The sequence below is a fragment of the Petromyzon marinus genome (genome assembly GCF_048934315.1).
Source record: "Petromyzon marinus isolate PM22_M1 ecotype Great Lakes invasive population chromosome 76 unlocalized genomic scaffold, UKy_Petmar_22M1.pri1.0 chr76_unloc.1, whole genome shotgun sequence".
Lineage (NCBI taxonomy): Eukaryota > Metazoa > Chordata > Hyperoartia > Petromyzontiformes > Petromyzontidae > Petromyzon > Petromyzon marinus.
In genome coordinates this window covers 1,658,444-1,683,928 of record NW_027422618.1, presented here as the reverse complement: position 1 = coordinate 1,683,928, position 25,485 = coordinate 1,658,444, and the positions used below count along the sequence as shown (strand labels likewise).

Sequence of the window (25,485 nt, the reverse complement as noted above, 5' to 3'; positions counted from 1 at the left end):
ACACAGTGACGCTGGTACCAGGCTAGGTTCACACACACACACAGTGACGCTGGTGCCAGGCTAGGTTCACACACACAGTGACGCTGGTGCCAGGCTAGGTTCACACACACACAGTGACGCAGGTACCAGGCTAGGTTCACACACACAGTGACGCTGGTACCAGGCTAGGTTCACACACACACACAGTGACGCTGGTACCAGGCTAGGTTCACACACACACAGTGACGCTGGTACCAGGCTAGGTTCACACACACAGTGACGCTGGTGCCAGGCTAGGTTCACACACACACACAGTGACGCTGGTACCAGGCTAGGTTCACACACACACAGTAACGCTGGTACCAGGCTAGGTTCACACACACACAGTGACGCTGGTACCAGGCTAGGTTCACACACACAGTGACGCTGGTACCAGGCTAGGTTCACACACAGTGACGCTGGTGCCAGGCTAGGTTCACACACACAGTGACGCTGGTGCCAGGCTAGGTTCACACACAGTGACGCTGGTACCAGGCTAGGTTCACACACACACAGTGACGCTGGTGCCAGGCTAGGTTCACACACACAGTGACGCTGGTACCAGGCTAGGTTCACATACACAGTGACGCTGGTACCAGGCTAGGTTCACATACACAGTGACGCTGGTACCAGACTAGGTTCACACACACAGTGACGCTAGTACCAGGCTAGGTTCACACACAGTGACGCTGGTGCCAGGCTAGGTTCACACACACACAGTGACGCTGGTACCAGGCTAGGTTCACACACACACGGTGATGCTGGTACCAGGCTAGGTTCACACACACAGTGACGCTGGTGCCAGGCTAGGTTCACACACACAGTGACGCTGGTGCCAGGCTAGGTTCACACACACACAGTGACGCTGGTACCAGGCTAGGTTCACACACACACAGTGAGGCTGGTGCCAGGCTAGGTTCACACACACACACAGTGACGCTGGTACCAGGCTAGGTTCACACACACACACAGTGACGCTGGTACCAGGCTAGGTTCACACACACCCAGTGACGCTGGTACCAGGCTAGGTTCACACACACAGTGACGCTGGTGCCAGGCTAGGTTCACACACACACAGTGACGCTGGTGCCAGGCTAGGTTCACACACACAGTGACGCTGGTGCCAGGCTAGGTTCACACACACACACAGTGACGCTGGTACCAGGCTAGGTTCACACACACAGTGACGCTGGTGCCAGGCTAGGTTCACACACAGTGACGCTGGTGCCAGGCTAGGTTCACACACACACAGTGACGCTGGTGCCAGGCTAGGTTCACACACACACAGTGACGCTGGTGTCAGGCTAGGTTCACACACACAGTGACGCTGGTGCCAGGCTAGGTTCACACACACAGTGAGGCTGGTGCCAGGCTAGGTTCACACACACAGTGAGGCTGGTGCCAGGCTACGTTCACATACACACAGTGACGCTGGTGCCAGGCTAGGTTCACACACACACACACAGTGACGCTGGTACCAGGCTAGGTTCACACACACACACACACACTGACGCTGGTGCCAGGCTAGGTTCACACACACAGTCACTTACTTGGGAGTCCTTGGAAGGGCTGAGAGAGTTCGGAGTGAGAGCGAGGGCAGACCGTGAAATCTTTCGTGAAATCTTTCGTGAAATCTTTCATTTAAAAGGGGAATTGGGGGGCGTGGTCCACAATAAGCAAGGCATTACAAAAAAGAAAACTTTTAAAAAAAGGAAATGATGAAGGAGGCAAAGTGCCGACCACAACGAGCATCTTCTCGTTTCCACTGATGGTGAAGAAAAAATAATAAAAATAATAATATTAAAGAGATGCACGGAGAGCGAAATGGATCAGAGTAGAGATGGCGAGTTGAGAGCGAAGGGGGGGAGAGAGAGAGGGGGGGGAGAGATAACTTGATGGAGAGATGGGGATTGAGAGTGTTTGGGGAGAGTTAAGAGAGAGTTAAAAGAGAGTTAAGAGAGAGTGGAGAGAGATAACTTGATGGAGAGATGGGGATTGAGAGTGTTTGGGGAGAGTTAAAAGAGAGTGGGGAGAGAGATAACTTGATGGAGAGATGGGGATTGAGAGTGTTTGGGGAGAGTTAAGAGAGAGTTAAAAGAGAGAGTTAAGAGAGAGTGGGGAGAGAGATAACTTGATGGAGAGATGGGGATTGAGAGTGTTTGGGGAGAGTTAAGAGAGAGAGAGTGGAGAGAGATAACTTGATGGAGAGATGGGGATTGAGAGTGTTTGGGGAGAGTTAAGAGAGAGTTAAAAGAGAGAGTTAAGAGAGAGTGGGGAGAGAGATAACTTGATGGAGAGATGGGGATTGAGAGTGTTTGGGGAGAGTTAAGAGAGAGTTAAAAGAGAGAGTTAAGAGAGAGTGGAGAGAGATAACTTGATGGAGAGATGGGGATTGAGAGTGTTTAGGGAGAGTTAAGAGAGAGTTAAAAGAGAGAGTTAATAGAGAGTAGAGAGAGAGATAACTTGATGGAGAGATGGGGATTGAGAGTGTTTGGGGAGAGTTAAGAGAGAGAGGGGAGAGAGATAACTTGATGGAGAGATGGGGATTGAGAGTGTTTGGGGAGAGTTAAGAGAGAGTTAAAAGAGAGAGTTAATAGAGAGTAGAGAGAGAGAGAGAGATAACTTGATGGAGAGATGGGGATTGAGAGTGTTTGGGGAGAGTTAAGAGAGAGTAGGGAGAGAGTTAAGAGAGAGTGGGGAGAGAGATAACTTGAAGGAGAGATGGGGATTGAGAGTGTTTGGGGAGAGTTAAGAGAGAGTTAAAAGAGAGAGTTAATAGAGAGTGGAGAGAGATAACTTGATGGAGAGATGGAGATTGAGAGTGTTTGGGGAGAGTTAAGAGAGAGTTAAAAGAGAGAGTTAATAGAGAGTAAGGAGAGATAACTTGATGGAGAGATGGAGATTCAGAGTGTTTGGGGAGAGTTAAGAGAGAGTTAAAAGAGAGAGTTAAGAGAGAGTGGGGAGAGAGATAACTTGATGGAGAGATGGGGATTGAGAGTGTTTGGGGAGAGTTAAGAGAGAGTTAAAAGAGAGAGTTAAGAGAGCGTGGGGAGAGAGATAACTTGATGGAGAGATGGGGATTGAGAGTGTTTGGGGAGAGTTAAGAGAGAGTTAAAAAAGAGAGTTAAGAGAGAGTGGGGAGAGAGATAACTTGATGGAGAGATGGGGATTGAGAGTGTTTGGGGAGAGTTAAGAGAGAGTTAAAAGAGAGAGTTAAGAGAGAGTAAGGAGAGAGATAACTTGATGGAGAGATGGGGATTGAGAGTGTTTGGGGAGAGTTAAGAGAGAGTTAAAAGAGAGAGTTAATAGAGAGTAAGGAGAGAGATAACTTGATGGAGAGATTGAGATTGAGAGTGTTTGGGGAGAGTTAAGAGAGAGTGGGGAGAGAGATAACTTGATGGAGAGATGGGGATTGAGAGTGTTTGGGGAGAGTTAAGAGAGAGTTAAAAGAGAGAGTTAATAGAGAGTAGAGAGAGAGAGAGAGAGATAACTTGATGGAGAGATGGGGATTGAGAGTGTTTGGGGAGAGTTAAGAGAGAGTAGGGAGAGAGTTAAGAGAGAGTGGGGAGAGAGATAACTTGAAGGAGAGATGGGGATTGAGAGTGTTTGGGGAGAGTTAAGAGAGAGTTAAAAGAGAGAGTTAATAGAGAGTGGAGAGAGATAACTTGATGGAGAGATGGAGATTGAGAGTGTTTGGGGAGAGTTAAGAGAGAGTTAAAAGAGAGAGTTAATAGAGAGTAAGGAGAGATAACTTGATGGAGAGATGGAGATTCAGAGTGTTTGGTGAGAGTTAAGAGAGAGTTAAAAGAGAGAGTTAAGAGAGCGTGGGGAGAGAGATAACTTGATGGAGAGATGGGGATTGAGAGTGTTTGGGGAGAGTTAAGAGAGAGTTAAAAAAGAGAGTTAAGAGAGAGTGGGGAGAGATAACTTGATGGAGAGATGGGGATTGAGAGTGTTTGGGGAGAGTTAAGAGAGAGTTAAAAGAGAGAGTTAAGAGAGAGTAAGGAGAGAGATAACTTGATGGAGAGATGGGGATTGAGAGTGTTTGGGGAGAGTTAAGAGAGAGTTAAAAGAGAGAGTTAATAGAGAGTAAGGAGAGAGATAACTTGATGGAGAGATTGAGATTGAGAGTGTTTGGGGAGAGTTAAGAGAGAGAGGGGAGAGAGATAACTTGATGGAGAGATTGAGATTGAGAGTGTTTGGGGAGAGTTAAGAGAGAGTGGGGAGAGAGATAACTTGATGGAGAGATGGGGATTGAGATTGTTTGGGGAGAGTTAAGAGAGAGTTAAAAGAGAGAGTTAATAGAGAGTAAGGAGAGAGATAACTTGATGGAGAGATTGAGATTGAGAGTGTTTGGGGAGAGTTAAGAGAGAGTTAAAAGAGAGAGTTAATAGAGAGTTAAAAGAGAGAGATAACTTGATGGAGAGATGGGGATTGAGAGTGTTTGGGGAGAGTTAAGAGAGAGTTAAAAGAGAGAGTTAATAGAGAGTAAGGAGAGAGATAACTTGATGGAGAGATGGAGATTGAGAGTGTTTGGGGAGAGTTAAGAGAGAGTTAAAAGAGAGAGTTAATAGAGAGTTAAAAGAGAGAGATAACTTGATGGAGAGATGGAGATTGAGAGTGTTTGGGGAGAGTTAAGAGAGAGTTAAAAGAGAGAGTTAAGAGAGAGTGGGGAGAGAGATAACTTGATGGAGAGATGGGGATTGAGAGTGTTTGGGGAGAGTTAAGAGAGAGTTAAAAGAGAGAGTTAATAGAGAGTGGGGAGAGAGATAACTTGATGGAGAGATGGGGATTGAGAGTGTTTGGGGAGAGTTAAGAGAGAGTGGGGAGAGAGATAACTTGATGGAGAGATGGGGATTGAGAGTGTTTGGGGAGAGTTAAAAAAGAGAGTTAATAGAGAGTGGGGAGAGAGATAACTTGATGGAGAGATGGGGATTGAGAGTGTTTGGGGAGAGTTAAGAGAGAGTTAAAAGAGAGAGTAAGGAGAGAGATAACTTGATGGAGAGATGGGGATTGAGAGTGTTTGGTGAGAGTTAAGAGAGAGTTAAAAGAGAGAGTTAAGAGAGAGTGGGGAGAGAGATAACTTGATGGAGAGATGGGGATTGAGAGTGTTTGGGGAGAGTTAAGAGAGATTTAAGAGAGAGTTAAAAGAGAGAGTTAAGGGAGAGAGACACTCACAGACTCTGAACCTGAAGGGATTCCAGACGCTCGCGCCCAGACACAGACAAAGCTGCCCCGGGTAGCCTGTAGAAGGCTGTAGGGGCAAGTGCCGTTACACACACAGACTAACACAGCCACCAAACTCACTCACCCACCCACTCACTCACCCACCCACTCACCCACCCACTAAGTCACTCACCAACTCACTCACCCATTCACCGGCACACTCACCCACCCACTCACCCACCCACCAAACTCACTCACCCACCCACTCACCCACCCACTCACCCACCCACTAAGTCACTCACCCATTCACCGGCACACTCACCCACCCACTCACCCACCCACAAAAACTCACTCACCCACCCACCAAACTCACTCACCCACCCACCCACTCACCCACCCACAAACTCTCCCACTCACCAACTCACCAACTCACTCACGCACTCACACACGCACCCACCAAACTCACTCTCTCACCCACCAACTCCTCCACTCACCGATTCACCCACCAACTCACCCACCCACCAACTCATTCACCCACTAACTCACTCACCAACTCACTCACCCACCAACTCACTCACGCACTTAGACACACACCCACCAAACTCACTCATTCACCAACTCACCGACTCACTCACAAATCACTCACGCACTCACACACACACATACCCAAACTAACTCACTCCCCCACCAACTCCCCCACTCACCGACTCACCCACCAACTCACCCACCAACTCACTCACCAACTCACTCACCAACTCACTCACCCACCAACTCACTCACGCACTTACATACACACCCACCAAATTCACTCACTCACCCACAAACTCCCCCACTCACCGACTCACCCACCAACTCACCCACCAACTCACCCACCCACCAACTCACTCACCCACCAACTCACTCACGCACTTACACACACACACCCACCAAACTCACTCACTCGCCAACTCACCGACTCACTCACCAACTCACTCACCCACTCACCAACTCACCAACTCACCCACCAACTCACGCACGCACTCACACACCCACGCACCAAACACACTCACTCACCCACCAACTCACCAACTCACCAACTCACTCACCCACCCACCAACTCACCCACTCAACGACTCACCAACTCACCCACCCACCAACTCACCAACTCACCGACTCACTCACCAACTCACCCACCAACTCACCAACTCACCCACCAACTCACTCACGCACTCACACACACACACCCACCAACTCACCCACTCACCAACTCACCCACCCACCAACTCACCAACTCACCGACTCCCTCACCCACCAAACTCCCTCACCCCGCCAGGAGGAGCGAGCACAAGGCGCTGTGCTGTGCTAACCACTGCGCCACCGCTCACCCCAAGGCACTCGCTCACAGAGAGACCAGATCCACACAAAATGTTTATAGAAGGGCGGAGTTGGTGGTGGTGGTGGTGGTAGTTGTGAGGGAGAGGTGGGTGGGCTAAATGGATGGGTGGGTGAGTGGGTGAGGTAGTGAGCGAGTGGGTGAGTGGGTGTGTGGGTAGGTGAGTGAGTGGGTGGGTGAGTGAGTAGGTAGGTGGGTGAGTGAGTGAGTGTGTGGGTAGGTGAGTGAGTGTGTGGGTAGGTGAGTGAGTGAGTGGGTGAGTGAGTAGGTGGGTGAGTGAGTGAGTGTGTGGGTAGGTGACTGAGTGTGTGGGTGGGTGAGTGTGTGGGTAGGTGAGTGAGTGGGTGGGTGAGTGAGTAGGTAGGTGGGTGAGTGAGTGAGTGGGTGAGTGTGTGAGTGAGTGAGTGTGTGAGTGTGTGGGTGTGTGAGTGTGTGGGTGTGTGAGTGGGTGGGTGGGTGTGTGAGTGTGTGGGTGTGTGAGTGGATGAGTGTGTGGGTGTGTGAGTGAGTGGGTGTGTGAGTGTGTGGGTGTGTGAGTGTGTGAGTGTGTGTGTGAGTTTGTGTGTGTCTGTCTGTGTCTGTGTGTGTGTGTGAGTGGGTGTGTGAGTGGGTGGGTGAGTGAGTGTGAGTGTCTGTGTCTGTGTGTGTGAGTGTGTGAGTGGGTGGGTGAGTGAGTGTGTGTGTGAGTGTGTGTGAGTGGGTGGGTGTGTGTGTGAGTGTGTGTGAGTGTGTGTGTGAGTGTGTGTGGGTGAGTGTGTGTGTGTGAGTGTGTGTCTGTCTGTGTCTGTGAGTGGGTGGGTGTGTGGGTGTGTGTGTGTGTGTCTGTGAGTGTGTGGGTGTATGAGTGTGTGGGTGGGTGTGTGTGTGTGGGTGTGTGTGTGTCTGTCTGTGTCTGTGAGTGGGTGGGTGTGTGTGTGAGTGTGTGAGTGTGTGGGTGTGTGAGTGTGTGGGTGTGTGTGTGTGTGAGTGTGTGGGTGTGTGTGTGTGAGTGTGTCTTTGTCTGTGTCTGTGAGTGGGTGGGTGTGTGGGTGTGTGTCTGTGAGTGTGTGAGTGTGTGGGTGTGTGTGTGAGTGTGTGAGTGGGTGTGTGTGTGTGTGAGTGTGTGTGTCTGTGAGTGTGTGAGTGTGTGAGTGTGTGTGTCTGTGAGTGTGTGAGTGTGCGGGTGTGTGTGTGTGAGTGGGTGGGTGGGTGTGTGTGTGTGTGGGTGTGTGTGTGAGTGTGTGTATGAGTGTGTGGGTGTGTGTGAGTGTGTGAGTGTGTGTGTCTGTCTGTGTCTGTGAGTGGGTGGGTGTGTGGGTGTATGAGTGTGTCGGTGTATGAGTGTGTGGGTGTGTGTGTAAGTGTGTGAGTGTGTGTGTGAGTGTGTGTGGGTGTGTGTGTGAGTGTGTGTGTGGGTGTGTGTGTGAGTGTGTGTGTGTCTGTCTGTGTCTGTGTGTTCCCGGCTCCTCTGGCGAGAGGAAGGCGAGGAGAGGAAATGGGAGGAGGGAATTCGCTCTGACGACGGGAAGGGGCCGTGGTGGAGTCCACACAGACAAAGCTTCCCCGTGTAGGCCCCACAGCTTGCAGGGGCAAGTGCTGTGTACTCGCCGTAGCAGCAGCAGTAGCAGCAGCAGCGCCTATGAAGGATAGCGGCACTGTGGCACACACAGAGGAGGTGGGGAGGCCAGCAACCACTGACTCACCGCGCCCGGACGCCTTTGTCTCCCCCACAGAGACAAAGATCCACTCTCGTGAAGACTTGAATAGACTGTTGGGGCAAGTGCTGTTCGTAGCGAGTAGCAGTAACACACTCACCAACCCACTCACTCACCTACTCACCTACCCACCTACTCACCCACTCACTCACTCACCCACTCACTCACTCACCCACCCAGTCACCCACTAACTCACCCAATCACCCACTCACTCACCTACCCACCCACTCACTTGCCAACCCACTCACTCACCCACTCACTCACCCACCCACCCACTCACTGCTTGTGTGTCTGTGTGTGTGTCTGTGTGTCTGAGTGTGTGTGTCTATGTGTGTGCGTCTGTGGGTGTGTCCTGCACAGATGCTATATATTTTCTGTCCGTCTGCTACAGCAGAGGTGTAGGGAATTCCAACAAGACCTACATCTCTGCTTTATTGACCTGGTCAAGGCCTATGATACCATCAGTAGGCCTGGGCTCTGGGTTGTTCTTCGTGCTTTCGGAGTCCCTGACCCTCTGCTCACGATCATTAAGGACCTTCATGATGGTGAGCGGGCCCAGGTAAAACTACGTGGCCGGGAGTCAGAGCCATTCCCTGTTCACCTTGGGGTGCGACAGGGATGTCCTCTGGCTCCCACATTATTTAACATCTATTTTGACCATGTAGTTTGTGAAGCCTTCAATAGCTGTACCGGGGGAATCTCCATATGGTACAGATATAATGGGAGGCTGATCGATGCCCGGGTTCGGTCAACGGATGGCTCCCTATTGCTCAACCACGTTATGTATGCTGATGATTTGGTAATAGCTGCTCATTCAGAGGAGGAGTTGGAGACGCTACTGCTGAGACTGGAGCGTGCTACTAAGAGATGGGGACTTACTATCAGCCCCACCAAAACTAAGCACCTGCCTGGGTATTTTGTACCATCGGACATTCCACCCCCACAACTCTCAATCGGTGATGGGGCAGTTGTGGAGAGAGTGGAGAGTTTCCCATACCTGGGCAGTGTGCTTATGACTGGCTCCAGTTTAACAGCAGAGGTCTCACTCCGAATCAGTCGAGCGGCAATATATTTTCATCGGTTGCATAACGCTGTGTGGAAGCTACCTGGTCTGTCGCTCCGCACGAAGCTTCAGGTTTTCTCGGCAATGGTCATTCCGTCTTTTCTCTACACTTGCGAAACGTGGACCCCCATAATGGATCATCATCGCCGGTTAGAAACATTTAGGCTGGCCTGCCTACGATCCATCCTGGGTTTAACCAGCCTGGATTGTGTGAGGAGCTCACAAATTCTTGAAAGATCTGGGCAAAGTTCCATCGGTGAGCTCTTCCGGCAGGCAAGGCTGCATTGGCTGGGTCATGTAGCCCGCATGCCCAGCCACCGCATCCCGAAACAGCTTTTGTTCGGCCGGATTGAGGGGCTAAACGGGCGCGGCACGGGCTAGAGAAGAGATGGAGTGATGTGGTACAGGAGGACGTGGAGCTGAGTGGACTTGCCGATGACTGGTACCAGCGGTGTCAAGATTGGCCTCTGTGGAGGAGGCTCGTGAAGGACGCTACTGGGCAGTTGGAGGCAGTCGCCCTCCAACAACAACGGAGGGCGGAGGAGCGACGCTCACAACAACGAGCGGAGCGCCGGGTGGCTAAAGCACAGCATGTTGGCACAGCAAAAGGCACAGGTGGTGCATCAGCCATTCGTCTCGGTCATCTCAGTCAGTCGACCCGTGGCACCTGGGTCTGCCCCGTGACCTCCTGCCAGCGGGCGTTCGACACTTCACGTGGCCTCAAGGTGCACATGGCCTGGCACAAGCGTCGTGGTGACGTCACCGCCACTTAGTGGCGAATGCCGGTGGTTGTGTGTGCCTATGTGTGTTTGTGTGTGTGTGTCTCTAAGTGTCTGTGTGTGTCTCTGTGTCCGTGTGTGTAATATCTATTTCGACCACGTAGTTCGTGAAGCCTTCAATAGCTGTACCAAAGGAATCTCCATTTGGTACAGATATAATGGGAGGTTGATCAATGCCCGGGTGCGGTCAAGGGATGGCTCCCTACTGCTCAACCACGTTATGTATGCTGATGATTTGGTAATAGCTGCTCATTCAGAGGAGGAGTTGGAGATGCTGCTGCTGAGACTGGAGCGTGCCACTAAGAGGTGGGGCCTTACCATCAGCCCCACCAAAACTAAGCACCTGCCTGGGTATTTTGTACCATCGGACACTCCACCCCCACAACTCCCAATCGGTGATGGGGCAGTTGTGGAGAGAGTGGAGAGTTTCCCATACCTGGGCAGTGTGCTCATGGCCAGCTCCGGTTTGACCCTTAGAGATACACAGAGACCCATAGAGATACATAGAGATACAGAGACCCATAGAGATACATAGAGAACCATAGAGATACATAGAGACCCATGGAGATACAGAGACCCATAGAGATACATAGAGACCCATGGAGATACATAGAGACCCATAGAGATACATAGAGATACATAGAGACCCACAGATATATATAGACCCATAGAGACACATAGAGACCCATAGAGACCCATAGAGATACGTAGAGACCCATTGAGACCCATAGAGATACTTGGACACCCATAGAAATACATAGAGGCCCTTAGAGATACATGGACACCCATAGAAATACATAGAGATACATAGAGACCCTTGTTGATATATGGAGACCCATAGAGCTACATAGAGATACATGGAGATACACAGAGACCCATAGAGATACATAGAGACCCATAGAGATACATCGAGATACATAGAGACCCACAGAGACACATAGAGATACATAGAGGCACGTAAAGATACATAGAGACACAGAGATACATAGAGATACATAGAGACCCATAGAGATACATAGAGACACATAGAGACACATCGAGATACATAGAGACACATAGAGACCCATAGCGATACAGAGACACATAGAGACACATAGCGATACACAGAGACACATAGAGACACATAGAGACACATAGAGAACCATAGAGACACATAGAGACACATAGAGATACACAGAGACACATAGAGACACGTAGAGACACATAGAGACACATAGAGAACCATAGAGACACATAGAGACACATAGAGATACACAGAGACACAGAGACACATAGAGATACATAGAGATACATAGAGACACACAGAGACACATAGAGACACATAGAGGCACATAGAGATACATAGAGACACACAGAGACACATAGAGATACATAGAGACACACAGAGACACACAGAGACACAGAGACACATAGAGACACATAGAGATACATAGAGACACACAGAGACACACAGAGACACACAGAGACACATAGAGATACATAGAGACACATATACTAAACAGTGTATTTGTATTCTAGATTTGAAGCTTTCGTGACTGCAAAGGATTAAATACTCTTTGGTTTTGTCGGTCAAGTCACGTAGGAAAAATAAAATAAAACAACTAAATTAAATCACGACGTTTCGGAGGCAACACCAGCTCCCGTCTTCAGGTGGAACAGTCTTCAGGTGGAACAGTCTTCAGTTGGAACAGTCTTCAGTTGGAACAGTCTTCAGGTGGAACAGTCTTCAGTTGGAACAGTCTTCATGTGGAACAGTCTTCAGGTGGAACAGTCTTCAGGTGGAACAGTCTTCAGTTGGAACAGTCTGCAGGTGGAACAGTCTTCAGGTGGAACAGTCTCCAGGTGGAACAGTCTTCAGGTGGAACAGTCTTCAGTTGGAACAGTCTGCAGGTGGAACAGTCTCCAGGTGGAACAGTCTCCAGGTGGAACAGTCTTCAGTTGGAACAGTCTTCAGGTGGAACAGTCTTCAGGTGGAACAATCTTCAGGTGGAACAGTCTTCAGGTGGAACAGTCTTCAGGTGGAACAGTCTTCAGGTGGAACAGTCATCAGGTGGAACAATCTCCAGGTGGAACAGTCTTCAGTTGGAACAGTCTTCAGGTGGAACAGTCTTCAGGTGGAACAGTCTTCAGGTGGAACAGTCTTCAGTTGGAACAGTCTTCAGGTGGAACAATCTCCAGGTGGAACAGTCTTCAGTTGGAACAGTCTTCAGGTGGAACAGTCTTCAGGTGGAACAGTCTTCAGGTGGAACAGTCTTCAGTTGGAACAGTCTCCAGGTGGAACAGTCTCCAGGTGGAACAGTCTTCAGGTGGAACAGTCTTCAGGTGGAACAGTCTTCAGGTGGAACAGTCTTCAGGTGGAACAGTCTCCAGGTGGAACAGTCTTCAGGTGGAACAGTCTTCAGGTGGAACAGTCTTCATGTGGAACAGTCTTCAGGCGGAACAGTCTTCAGGCGGAACAGTCTTCAGGCGGAACAGTCTTCAGGCGGAACAGTCTTCAGGTGGAACAGTCTTCAGTTGGAACAGTCTTCAGGTGGAACAGTCTTCAGGTGGAACAATCTTCAGTTGGAACAGTCATCAGGTGGAACAGTCTTCAGGTGGAACAGTCTGAAGGTGGAACAGTCTGAAGGTGGAACAGTCTTCAGGCGGAACAGTCTTCAGGTGGAACAGTCTTCAGGTGGAACAGTCTTCAGGTGGAACAGTCTTCAGGTGGAACAGTCTTCAGTTGGAACAGTCTTCAGGTGGAACAGTCTTCAGATGGAACAGTCTTCAGGTGGAACAGTCTTCAGTTGGAACAGTCTTCAGGTGGAACAGTCTTCAGGTGGAACAGTCTTCAGATGGAACAGTCTTCAGTTGGAACAGTCTTCAGTTGGAACAGTCTTCATGTGGAACAGTCTTCAGGTGGAACAGTCTTCAGTTGGAACAGTCTGCAGGTGGAACAGTCTTCATGTGGAACAGTCTGCAGGTGGAACAATCTTCAGGTGGAACAGTCTTCAGGTGGAACAGTCTCCAGGCGGAACAGTCTTCAGGTGGAACAGTCTTCAGGTGGAACAGTCTTCAGTTGGAACAGTCTTCAGATGGAACAGTCTTCAGGTGGAACAGTCTTCAGATGGAACAGTCTCCAGGTGGAACAGTCTCCAGGTGGAACAGTCTCCAGGTGGAACAGTCTGCAGGTGGAACAGTCTTCAGTTGGAACAGTCTTCAGTTGGAACAGTCTGCAAGTGGAACAGTCTCCAGGTGGAACAGTCTTCAGGCGGAACAGTCTTCAGGCGGAACAGTCTTCAGTTGGAACAGTCTGCAGGTGGAACAGTCTGCAGGTGGAACAGTCTTCATGTGGAACAGTCTCCAGGTGGAACAGTCTTCAGTTGGAACAGTCTTCAGGTGGAACAGTCTTCAGGTGGAACAGTCTTCAGGTGGAACGGTCTTCAGTTGGAACAGTCTTCAGGTGGAACAGTCTTCAGGTGGAACAGTCTTCAGGTGGAACAGTCTTCAGGCGGAACAGTCTCCAGGTGGAACAGTCTTCAGGTGGAACAGTCTTCAGGTGGAACAGTCTTCAGGTGGAACAGTCTTCAGGCGGAACAGTCTTCAGTTGGAACAGTCTTCAGGTGGAACAATCTTCAGGTGGAACAGTCTGCAGGTGGAACAGTCTTCAGGTGGAACAGTCTTCAGGTGGAACAGTCTTCAGGTGGAACAGTCTTCAGGCGGAACAGTCTTCAGGTGGAACAGTCTGCAGGTGGAACAGTCTTCAGGTGGAACAGACTTCAGGTGGAACAGTCTTCAGGTGGAACAGTCTTCAGGTGGAACAGTCTTCAGGTGGAACAGTCTTCAGGTGGAACAGTCTTCAGGTGGAACAGTCTTCAGGCTGAACAGTCTTCAGGTGGAACAATCTTCAGGTGGAACAATCTTCAGGTGGAACAGTCTTCAGGTGGAACAGTCTTCAGGTGGAACAGTCTTCAGGTGGAACAATCTTCAGGTGGAACAGTCTGCAGGTGGAACAGTCTTCAGGTGGAACAGTCTTCAGGTGGAACAGTCTTCAGGTGGAACAGTCTTCAGGTGGAACAGTCTTCAGGTGGAACAGTCTTCAGGTGGAACAGTCTTCAGGTGGAACAGTCTTCAGGTGGAACAGTCTTCAGGCTGAACAGTCTTCAGGTGGAACAATCTTCAGGTGGAACAGTCTTCAGGTGGAACAGTCTTCAGGTGGAACAGTCTTCAGGTGGAACAGTCTTCAGGTGGAACAGTCTCCAGGTGGAACAGTCTTCAGTTGGAACAGTCTTCAGTTGGAACAGTCTTCATGTGGAACAGTCTTCAGGTGGAACAGTCTTCAGGTGGAACAGTCTTCAGGTGGAACAGTCTTCAGGCGGAACAGTCTTCAGGTGGAACAGTCTTCAGGCGGAACAGTCTTCAGGTGGAACAGTCTGCAGGTGGAACAGTCTTCAGGCGGAACAGTCTTCAGTTGGAACAGTCTTCAGTTGGAACAGTCTCCAGGTGGAACAGTCTTCAGGCGGAACAGTCTTCAGGCGGAACAGTCTTCAGTTGGAACAGTCTTCAGTTGGAACAGTCTGCAAGTGGAACAGTCTCCAGGTGGAACAGTCTTCAGGCGGAACAGTCTTCAGTTGGAACAGTCTTCAGTTGGAACAGTCTGCAAGTGGAACAGTCTCCAGGTGGAACAGTCTCCAGTTGGAACAGTCTTCAGGCGGAACAGTCTCCAGGTGGAACAGTCTTCAGGTGGAACAGTCTTCAGGTGGAGCAGTCTTCAGTTGGAACAGTCTTCATGTGGAACAGTCTTCAAGTGGAACAGTCTTCAGGTGGAACAGTTTTCAGTTGGAACAGTCTTCAGGTGGAGCAGTCTTCAGTTGGAACAGTCTTCATGTGGAACAGTCTTCAAGTGGAACAGTCTTCAGGTGGAACAGTTTTCAGTTGGAACAGTCTTCAAGTGGAACAGTCTTCAGTTGGAACAGTCTTCAGGTGGAACAGTCTTCAGTTGGAACAGTCTTCAAGTGGAACAGTCTTCAGGTGGAACAGTTTTCAGTTGGAACAGTCTTCAGGTGGAACAGTCTCCAGGTGGAACAGTCTCCAGGTGGAACAGTCTTCAGGTGGAACAGTCTTCATGTGGAACAGTCTTCAGGTGGAACAGTGTTCAGGTGGAACAGTCTTCAGGTGGAACAGTCTTCAGGCGGAACAGTCATCAGGCGGAACAGTCTTCAGGCAGAACAGTCTTCAAGTGGAACAGTCTTCAGGTGGAACAGTCTCAGCTATTCTGCTGTGACTGTTCCACCTGGAGACTGTTCCACCTGCAGACTGTTCCACCTGAAGACTGAAGCTGGTGTTTGCCTCCGAAACGTCGCGAATTTAATTTAGTTGTTTTATTTTATTTTACCTACGTGACTTTACCGAAAAACCCCCAAAGAGAATGTATTTGTATTTGACCAGGTAAGGCTGATCTGAGCTGTTCAACTCTTGATAAAGAGCTCACCGTGTCAACCCGCACAGTTTATTACCCCCTACTGAATTGGCTCCTTCGGTACATGAGCGTGGGAGAGAAAAATTAATAAATAATAATAATAGATCGTGACGTTTCGATCGACTTTAACCGAAAGCACCAAACAGTATTGATCCCTGCGGTCTCGAAAGCTTCAAATCAAAGTCCACCCCCGTTATTGCCCAGGTGAAATTGGATTTCCAGGTGCCATTGATGGCATCGATTTTCGTTTGCAGTTTCGCAACCAAAATCGTCCTGTCCGCTCGTTTGTGTCTCTCCCCTTGTGATGGGACTTTGTGGGGTGGACGTTGATATTCATAGTGGGGCATGGGTGGTTAATACCGTGTGAGTTGGTCTGGAGTAAGGGAGGGGATTATCCTGTTCATTATTCACCACCACGCCACCACCACCACGCCACCACCACCACGACCACGCCACCACCACCACAGCACCACCACCACCACGCCACCACCACCACCACGCCACCACCACCACCACGCCACCACCACCACCGCACCACCACCACCACGCCACCACCACCACCGCACCACCACCACCACGCCACCACCACCACGACCACGCCACCACCACCACCACGCTACCACCACCACGCCACCACCACGCCACCACCACCACGCCACCACCACCACCACCACCACGCCACCGCCACCACCACCACCACCACGCCACCACCACCACCATCACCACCACCACGCCACCACCACCACCACCACGCCACCGCCACCACCACCACCACCACGCCACCACCACCACCACGCCACCACCACCACCACCACGCCACCACCACCACCACCACCGCCACGCCACCACCACCGAGCCACCACCACCATCACCACCACGCCACCACCACCACCGCGCCACCACCACCACCACGCCACCACCACCGCCACGCCACCACCACCACCACGCCACCACCACCACCACGCCACCACCACCACCACCACAACCACGCCACCACCACCACCGCCTCACCACCATTCGTGGGATGGGCTGGGCTGGCTCTGGAAGCCACCAACCCCCACACGGCGAGACGCGAGGCTCCCGGCGATAAACTGAACCAGATGTTACCCTTCCACTCACATACACACATACACACACTCACTTACACACATACACACACTGAAACACACTCACTCACACACACATACACACACACTCACTTACACACATACACACTCTCACACACACTCACACACACACATACACACACTGAAACACACTCACTCACACACACATACACACACTCACTTACACACTCACTTACACACTCACTTACACACATACACACACTCACTTACACACTCACTTACACACATACACTCACACACACTCATTTACACACATACACACACTGAAACACACTCACTCACACACACACACATACACACACTCACTTACACACTCACTTACACACTCACTTACACACATAAACACACTCACACACACTCACTTACACACATACACACACTCACACACACTCACTTAGACACATACACACACTCACACACACTCACTTACACACATACACACACTGAAACACACTCACTCACTTACACACACACACATACACACACTCACAAAGACACACACTCACTTACACACATACACACACTCACTTACACACATACACACACTCACTTACACACATACACACACTCAAACACACTCATAAAGACACACACTCACTTACACACATACACACACTCACACACACTCACTTACACAAATACACACACTCACACACACTCACTTACACACATACACACACTCAACACACTCACTCACTTACACACACACACACATATACACACACTCACACATACACACACTCACTTACACACATACACACACTCACTTACACACATACACATACTCACTTACACACATACACACACTCAAACACACTCATAAAGACACACACTCAAACACACTCATAAAGACACACACTCACTTACACACATACACATACTCACACACACTCACTTACACACATACACACACTCAAACACACTCACTCACTTACACACACACACTCAAACACACTCACAAAGACACACACTCACTTACACACATACACACACTCACACACACTCACTTACACACATACACACACTCACACACACTCACTTACACACACACATACACACACTAAAACACACTCACACACACTCACTTACACACATACACACACTCAAACACACTCACTCACTTACACACACACATACACACTCACAAAGACACATACTCACTTACACACAAACACACACTCACACACACTCACTTACACACATACACACACTCACACACATACATACACACACTCACACACACTCACTTAGACACACACTCAAACACACTCACACACACTCACACACACTCACACACACTCACTTACACTCACTTACACACATACACACACTCACTTACACACACTCACACACACACACTCACTTACACACACACACTAAAACACACACACTCACTTACACACACACACATACACACACTCAAACACACACACACACTCACTTACACACACTCACATATACACACACACACTCACACACATACAAACACAAACACGGAAAACAAAGACAAAGACAAAGATCCCCCGTATAACCTTAACAGACTGTAGGGGCAAGTGCTGTTAGCGAGCACCTATGAAGGCCGGAACGGTACACGAGGGGGTGAGTGGCCAGCCCGACCGCCTTTGTCTCCCCAGAGGAAATGTTTTTTTTTTCCACCGCACCAGGTACTCATTTGAGGCTGAGTCGACCTAGGGGAGGCCCAGTACCGGTTCAGATAATCGTCACTGGTGTTGGCCGTAAGCGGAAATCGAACCCGGGTCGCCAGGTTCATAGCGCAGCGCGCTAACCGCTACACTACCGCTCCCCCACACACTCACTTACACACACACACTCACACACACTCACACACACCCACACACATACAAACATAAAACAACAACCGCCATTCGCCACTAAGTGGCGGTGATGTCACCACGACGCTTGTGCCAGGCCATGTGCACCTGAAGGCCACGTAAAGTATCGAACGCCCGCTGGCAGGAGGTCACGGGGCAGACCCAGGTGCCACGGGTCGACTGACTGAGATGACTGAGATGACTGGCTGATGCACCACCTGTACCCCCTACTGTGCCAACCTGCTGTGCCTTAGCCACCCGTCTCTCCGCTCGTGGTTGTGAGCATCGCTCCTCCGCCCTCCGTTGTTTTTGGAGGGAGACTGCCTCCAACAGCCCAGTAGCGTCCTTCACGAGCCTCCTCCACAGAGGCCGATCTTGACACCGCTGGTACCAGTCATCGGCAAGTCCACTCAGCTCCACGTCCTCCTATACCACATCACTCATCCCTTCTCTAGCCCGTGCCGCGCCCGTTTAGCCCCCTCGATCCGGCCGAGCAAAAGCTGTTTCGGCATGCGGTGGCTGGGCATGCGGGCTACATGACCCAGCCATCGCAGCCTTGCCCACCAGAGGAGCTCACCGATGGGACCTTCCCAAGATCTTTAAAGGATTTGTGAGCTCCTCACACAATCCAGTCTGGTTAAACCCAGGATGGATCGTAGGCCGGCCAGCCTAAATGTTTCTAACCGGCGAAGATGTTCCATTAAGGGGGTCCACGTTTCGCAAGCGTAGATAAGGGAGGGAATGACCGTGGCCGAGAAGACCTGAAGCTTAGTGCAGAGCGACAGACCAGGTAGCTTCCACACAGTGTTACGCAACCGATGAAGAGATATTGCCGCTTGACTGATTCGAAGTGAGACCTCTGCTGTTAAACTGGAGCCGGTCATAAGCATACTGCCCAGGTATGGGAAACTCTCCACTCTCTCCACAACTGCCCCATCACCGATTGGGAGTTGTGGGGGTGGAGTGTCCGATGGTACAAAATACCCAGGCAGGTGCTTAGTTTTGGTGGGGCTGATGGTAAGGCCCCATCTATTAGTGGCATGCTCCAGTCTCAGCAGCAGCGTCTCCAACTCCTCCGCTGAATGAGCAGCTATTACCAAATCATCAGCATACATAACGTGGTTGAGCAATAGGGAGCCATCCCTTGACCGCACCCGGGCATCGATCAGACTCCCATTATATCTGTACCATATGGAGATTCCCCCGATACAGCTATTGAAGGCTTCAGGAACTACGTGGTCAAAATAGATGTTAAATAATGTGGGAGCCAGAGGACATCCCTGTCGCATCCCAAGGTGAAAAGGGAATGGCTCGGACTCCCGGCCACGTAGTTTTACCCAAGCTCGCTCACCATCATGAAGGTCCTTAATGATCGTGAGCAGAGGGTCAGGTATTCCAAAAGCACGAAGAACAACCCAGAGCCCAGGCCTACTGATGGTATCATAGGCCTTCACCAGGTCAATAAAGCAGAGATATAGGTCTTGCTGGAATTCCGTACACCTCTGCTGTAGCAGACAGACAGAAATATGGCATCTGTGCAGGACCGCCCTTTTCTGAAACCGCATTGGGGCTCTGCAAGCCTCTCCTCAGCGTGCCTGGCAAGGCGATATTGAATAATCCTTGCCAGGACCTTTCCCGGCACACTGAGGAGTGAAATGCCCCTGTAGTTGTTAAAGTCTGTGCGGTCCCCCTTCTTAAAGAGGGGGACCACCAGCGCATCCTTCCAATCCTGCAGAACCCGTCCAGTGGTCCAGACTGTTGTTATGATGTCATATAGGGCAGTCTGTGCACAAACGCCACCCTCCTTCAGCATTTTGCTTGGGAGATCATCTCTGCCCGCTGCCTTTCATGGTCTCAGACTCCGGATCGCCTTCAATACTTCCTCAACAGATGGCACTTCAGCCAGCCACTCACAGGGGGTGACTTCTTCCAATATTTGAGGCACCGCAGCCTCAGCAGGGTCATCCTCACTTTGTGCCACGATGTTTTCCTGGCTGTGGGATTTTCCCTCCCCCAGGACCTCACAGAAATGCTCAGCAAATCTGCAAACCTGTTCCTGGGGGTCAGAGATTGGATCACAGTTTTTTCCCCTAATGATGGTAATAGGTGTGGCGCTGCAGGTTACTTTTTTGATGAAGTTAAATAGAGATTTGTGATCGCGGGCCACTGAGGCAGACTCCATCTCCTCAGCAACCCGCGACCACCACCCATCCTTGCAGCGCCTCACGACTCTCTGAACCTCTGAGCGAAGGGTGCGGCAAGCCTCCTCATTCTCTGATGTGGGATTCTGTAGCCGATGACAGTGGGCCTGTCGCTTTTTCTCAACCATCCTGAACACCTCCTCTGTCAGCCAGGGTTTCTGGGGAGGTCTGGACCGCGTACCCAAAGCAGCCATTGCAGCTTCATGAGTCACAGTCCTAAACATCGCCCATTTACCCTCGACATCAGGAGGAGTGGGGGACGATGACAATCCCAGTCGCAAGCGATGATGAAATTCTCGCTTGCAACTTTCATCAGATAACTGAAACCAGGCCACTTTTGGTTGAAATGGGGTCCTGGGTGTACACTCACCACCGGAGCGGAACAATGGCAGGCGCATCTTACAGATGACTAGTCGATGGTAAAAATGGCAGATCAGCTCCACGTTAGATCCTGGTGTCAAGGACATGGGCTCGCATCCGCTGGTCCGTCACTATGTAGTCCAGCAGATGTTCTTGCTTGGACCCGGCATGCATCCATGATGTTGTGTGGTTGCGCCGATGCCGGAACAGCGTGTTGGTAATTACAAGCCCATGGGCTGCACAAAAATCTAGCAGCCTCCTACCGTTGTTATTGAGCTGATCCGGCCCATGTGCTCCAATCACTCCAGACCAGGTGCCAGCATCATGACAAACTCGGGCATTGAAGTCGCCCAACAAGATTACTCTATCCCGAGGGGCCACTTTAGCCAGCACCTGTGACAGGAGGTCATAGAAGGCATCTGACTCATCGGCTTTGCCTGCATCCCTCCATGGATGTTCGTCTTCGTTGGGGGCATAAGTAACCACAACCACCAATCCTCGCCTCCAATTGATGGGAAGGCGAGCCCAAAGTAGCCTGGGGCTTACAGCTTCCCACACCTCACCGCCACGCTCCCACGCTCCTTTCATTATTTTGTTCAAAATAAGAGCCACGTTGTTTGACAGTCTGCTGCCACGAGTAGAGGACTGTCCACCCCTCATGGTGGCAGGAGCCAGAACCGGTCCACCGGACCTCCTGAATGCCACAGAGATCCAGGCGGTACCGGTCCAGCTCCCAACAGAGGAGTGGCAGCCTCTACTCCGCAGTGAGCATTCGAACATTCCACGTGGCCACACGAAGTGGCTTTTCGTTGTTTCTGGAGGAGCCCCGAGGGTAGAGATTCAATCTCCTGGCTCTGCCAATTGGGGTTTGGCCAGGAGATGTCATAGACACCTGTCCACCCGGGGCTTCCGGCAGAAGCTTATTAGTTACATATTTAAGTCGTACTTTTGTGGTAATTTTATGAAGGTGGAGGGGTTGCCAGCCCCTCGCACCCGTCCAGAGCCCCCTTTTAGCCACTGTGGTGGTCACAGACACTCCATGAAGGGGAGAGGGCCAATCGGAATTGGACATCCCCCCACAGCACTGTCCACGACAGAGTTGCCCGTCCGGCACCGCGAGGAGGTAGGGGGTTGTTTTGCCGGACAACCACACAACAACCTGGGGCTTACACACCATACCACACACACACCATACCACTCACACCCATACCACACACACACCATACAAACACACATCATACCACACACACACACCATACCACACACAGCATAACACACACACACACCACACACACCATACCACACACACACACCATACCACACACACAGCACACCATACACACACCACACACACCATACCACACACACAGCATGCCACACACACACCACACACACACCATACCACACACACACCATACCACACACACCATACCACACAACAACCGCCATTCGCCACTAAGTGGCGGTGACGTCACCACGACGCTTGTGCCAGGACATGTGCACCTTGAGGCCACGTGGAGTGTCGAACGCCCGCTGGCAGGAGGTCACGTGGCAGACCCAGGTGCCACGGGTCGACTGACTGAGATGACGGGCTGATGCACCACCTGTGCCCCCTACTGTGCCAACCTGCTGTGCTTTGGCCACCCGGCGCTCCGCTCGTTGTTGTGAGCGTCGCTCCTCCGCCCTCTGTTGTTGTTGGAGGGCGACTGCCTCCAACTGCCCAGTAGCGTCCTTCACAAGCCTCCTCCACAGGCCGATCTTGACACCGCTGGTACCAGTCATCGGCAAGTCCACTCAGCTCCACGTCCTCCTGTACCACATCACTCCATCTCTTCTCTAGCCACACCATATCACACACACACCATATCACACACATACCATACCACACACACACCATACCACACACACACCATACCACACACACACACACACCATACCACACACACACACACACCATACCACACACACACACACACCATACCACACACACACCATACCACACACACACCCACACCATACCACACACACACACACCATACCACACACACACCATACCACACACACACCACACCACACACACACCACACCACACACACACCATACCACACACACACACACCACACGCACACCACACCACACACACACCACACACACACCACACCACACACCACACACACACCACACCACACCACACACCACAGCACACACACACCACACCACACACACACCACACCACACACCACACCACACACACCACACCACACACACACCACACCACACACACACCACCACACACACCACACCACACACACACCACACCACACACCACACACACAGCACACCACACACACACCACACTACACACCCCACACCACACACACACCACACCACACACACACCACACACACACCACACCGCACACACACCACACCACACACACACCACACCACACACACACCACACCACACACACACCACACACACCACACCACACACCACACCACACACACACACCACACACACACACCACACACACACCACACCACACACCACACACACACCACACCACACACACACAACACCACACACACACCACACCACACACACACACCACACCACACACACACCACACCACACACACACCACACCACACACACCACACCACACACACACCACACCACACACACACCACACCACACACACACCACACACCACACCACACCACACACAAACCATGCCACCCACACACCAAACCACACACACACCATACCACACACACACCATACCACACACACACACCATACCACACACACCATACCACACACACACACCATACCACACACACACCATACCACACACACACCATACCACACACACACCATACCACACACACACACACCATACCATACCACACACACCATACCATACCACACACACCATACCACACACACACACACCATACCACACACACACCATACCACACACACACCATACCACACACACACCATACCACACACACACACACCATACCACACACACACCATACCACACACACACACCATACCACACACACACACCATACCACACACACACACCATACCACACACACACACCATACCACACACACACCATACCACACACACACCATACCACACACACACCATACCACACACACACCATACCACACACACACCATACCACACACACACACCATACCACACACACACCACACCATACCACACCACACACACTCCATACCACACCACACCACACACCATACCACACCACACACACACCACACCACACACACACACCACACCACACACCACACCACACACACACCACACCACACACACACCACACCACACACACACCACACCACACACACACACCATACCACACACACACCACACACACACCACACACACACACCACACACACCACACCACACACACACCACACCACACACACACCACACCACACACACCACACCACACACACACCACACCACACACACCACACCACACACACACCACACCACACACACACCACACCACACACACACACCACACCACACACACACCACACACACAACACGCAAACACCACGCACACCACACCACACACCACACCACACACACACCACACACAAACCATGCCACCCACACACCAAACCACACACACACCATACCACACACACACCATACCACACACACACCCCATACCACACACACCATACCACACACACACACCATACCACACACACACCATACCACACACACACCATACCACACACACACCATACCACACACACACACACCATACCATACCACACACACCATACCACACACACACACCATACCACACACACACACCATACCACACACACACCATACCATACACACACACACACCATACCACACACACACCATACCACACACACACCATACCACACACACACACCATACCACACACACACACCATACCACACACACACGCCATACCACACACACACACCATACCACACACACACACCATACCACACACACACACCATACCACACACACACCATACCACACACACACACCATACCACACACACACACCATACCACACACACACCATACCACACACACACACCATACCACACACACACCATACCACACACACACCATACCACACACACACACCATACCACACACACACACCATACCACACACACCATACCACACACACACACCATACCACACACACACCATACCACACACACACCATACCACACACACCATACCACACACACACCATACCACACACACACACCATACCACACACACCATACCACACACACACACCATACCACACACACACACCATACCACACACACACACCATACCACACACACACACCATACCACACAC

At 51.0% G+C, this 25,485-nt stretch overlaps 1 protein-coding gene across 1 annotated transcript in view; it reads right to left on the bottom strand.

Annotated features, from left to right (window-relative positions):
* LOC142908192 (uncharacterized) overlaps positions 1 to 25,485 on the bottom strand; it is a 39,153-nt gene that overhangs the window by 6,722 nt on the left and 6,946 nt on the right. The window contains exons 2-3 of the mRNA XM_076058510.1: positions 6,452 to 7,562; positions 1,569 to 1,652 (exon numbers count right to left, since the gene is read on the bottom strand). Of these exons, the coding sequence (XP_075914625.1) occupies positions 6,526 to 7,562 (1,037 nt within the window). The 3' untranslated portion in view covers positions 1,569 to 1,652; positions 6,452 to 6,525. The remainder of the gene's footprint in view (positions 1 to 1,568; positions 1,653 to 6,451; positions 7,563 to 25,485) is intronic.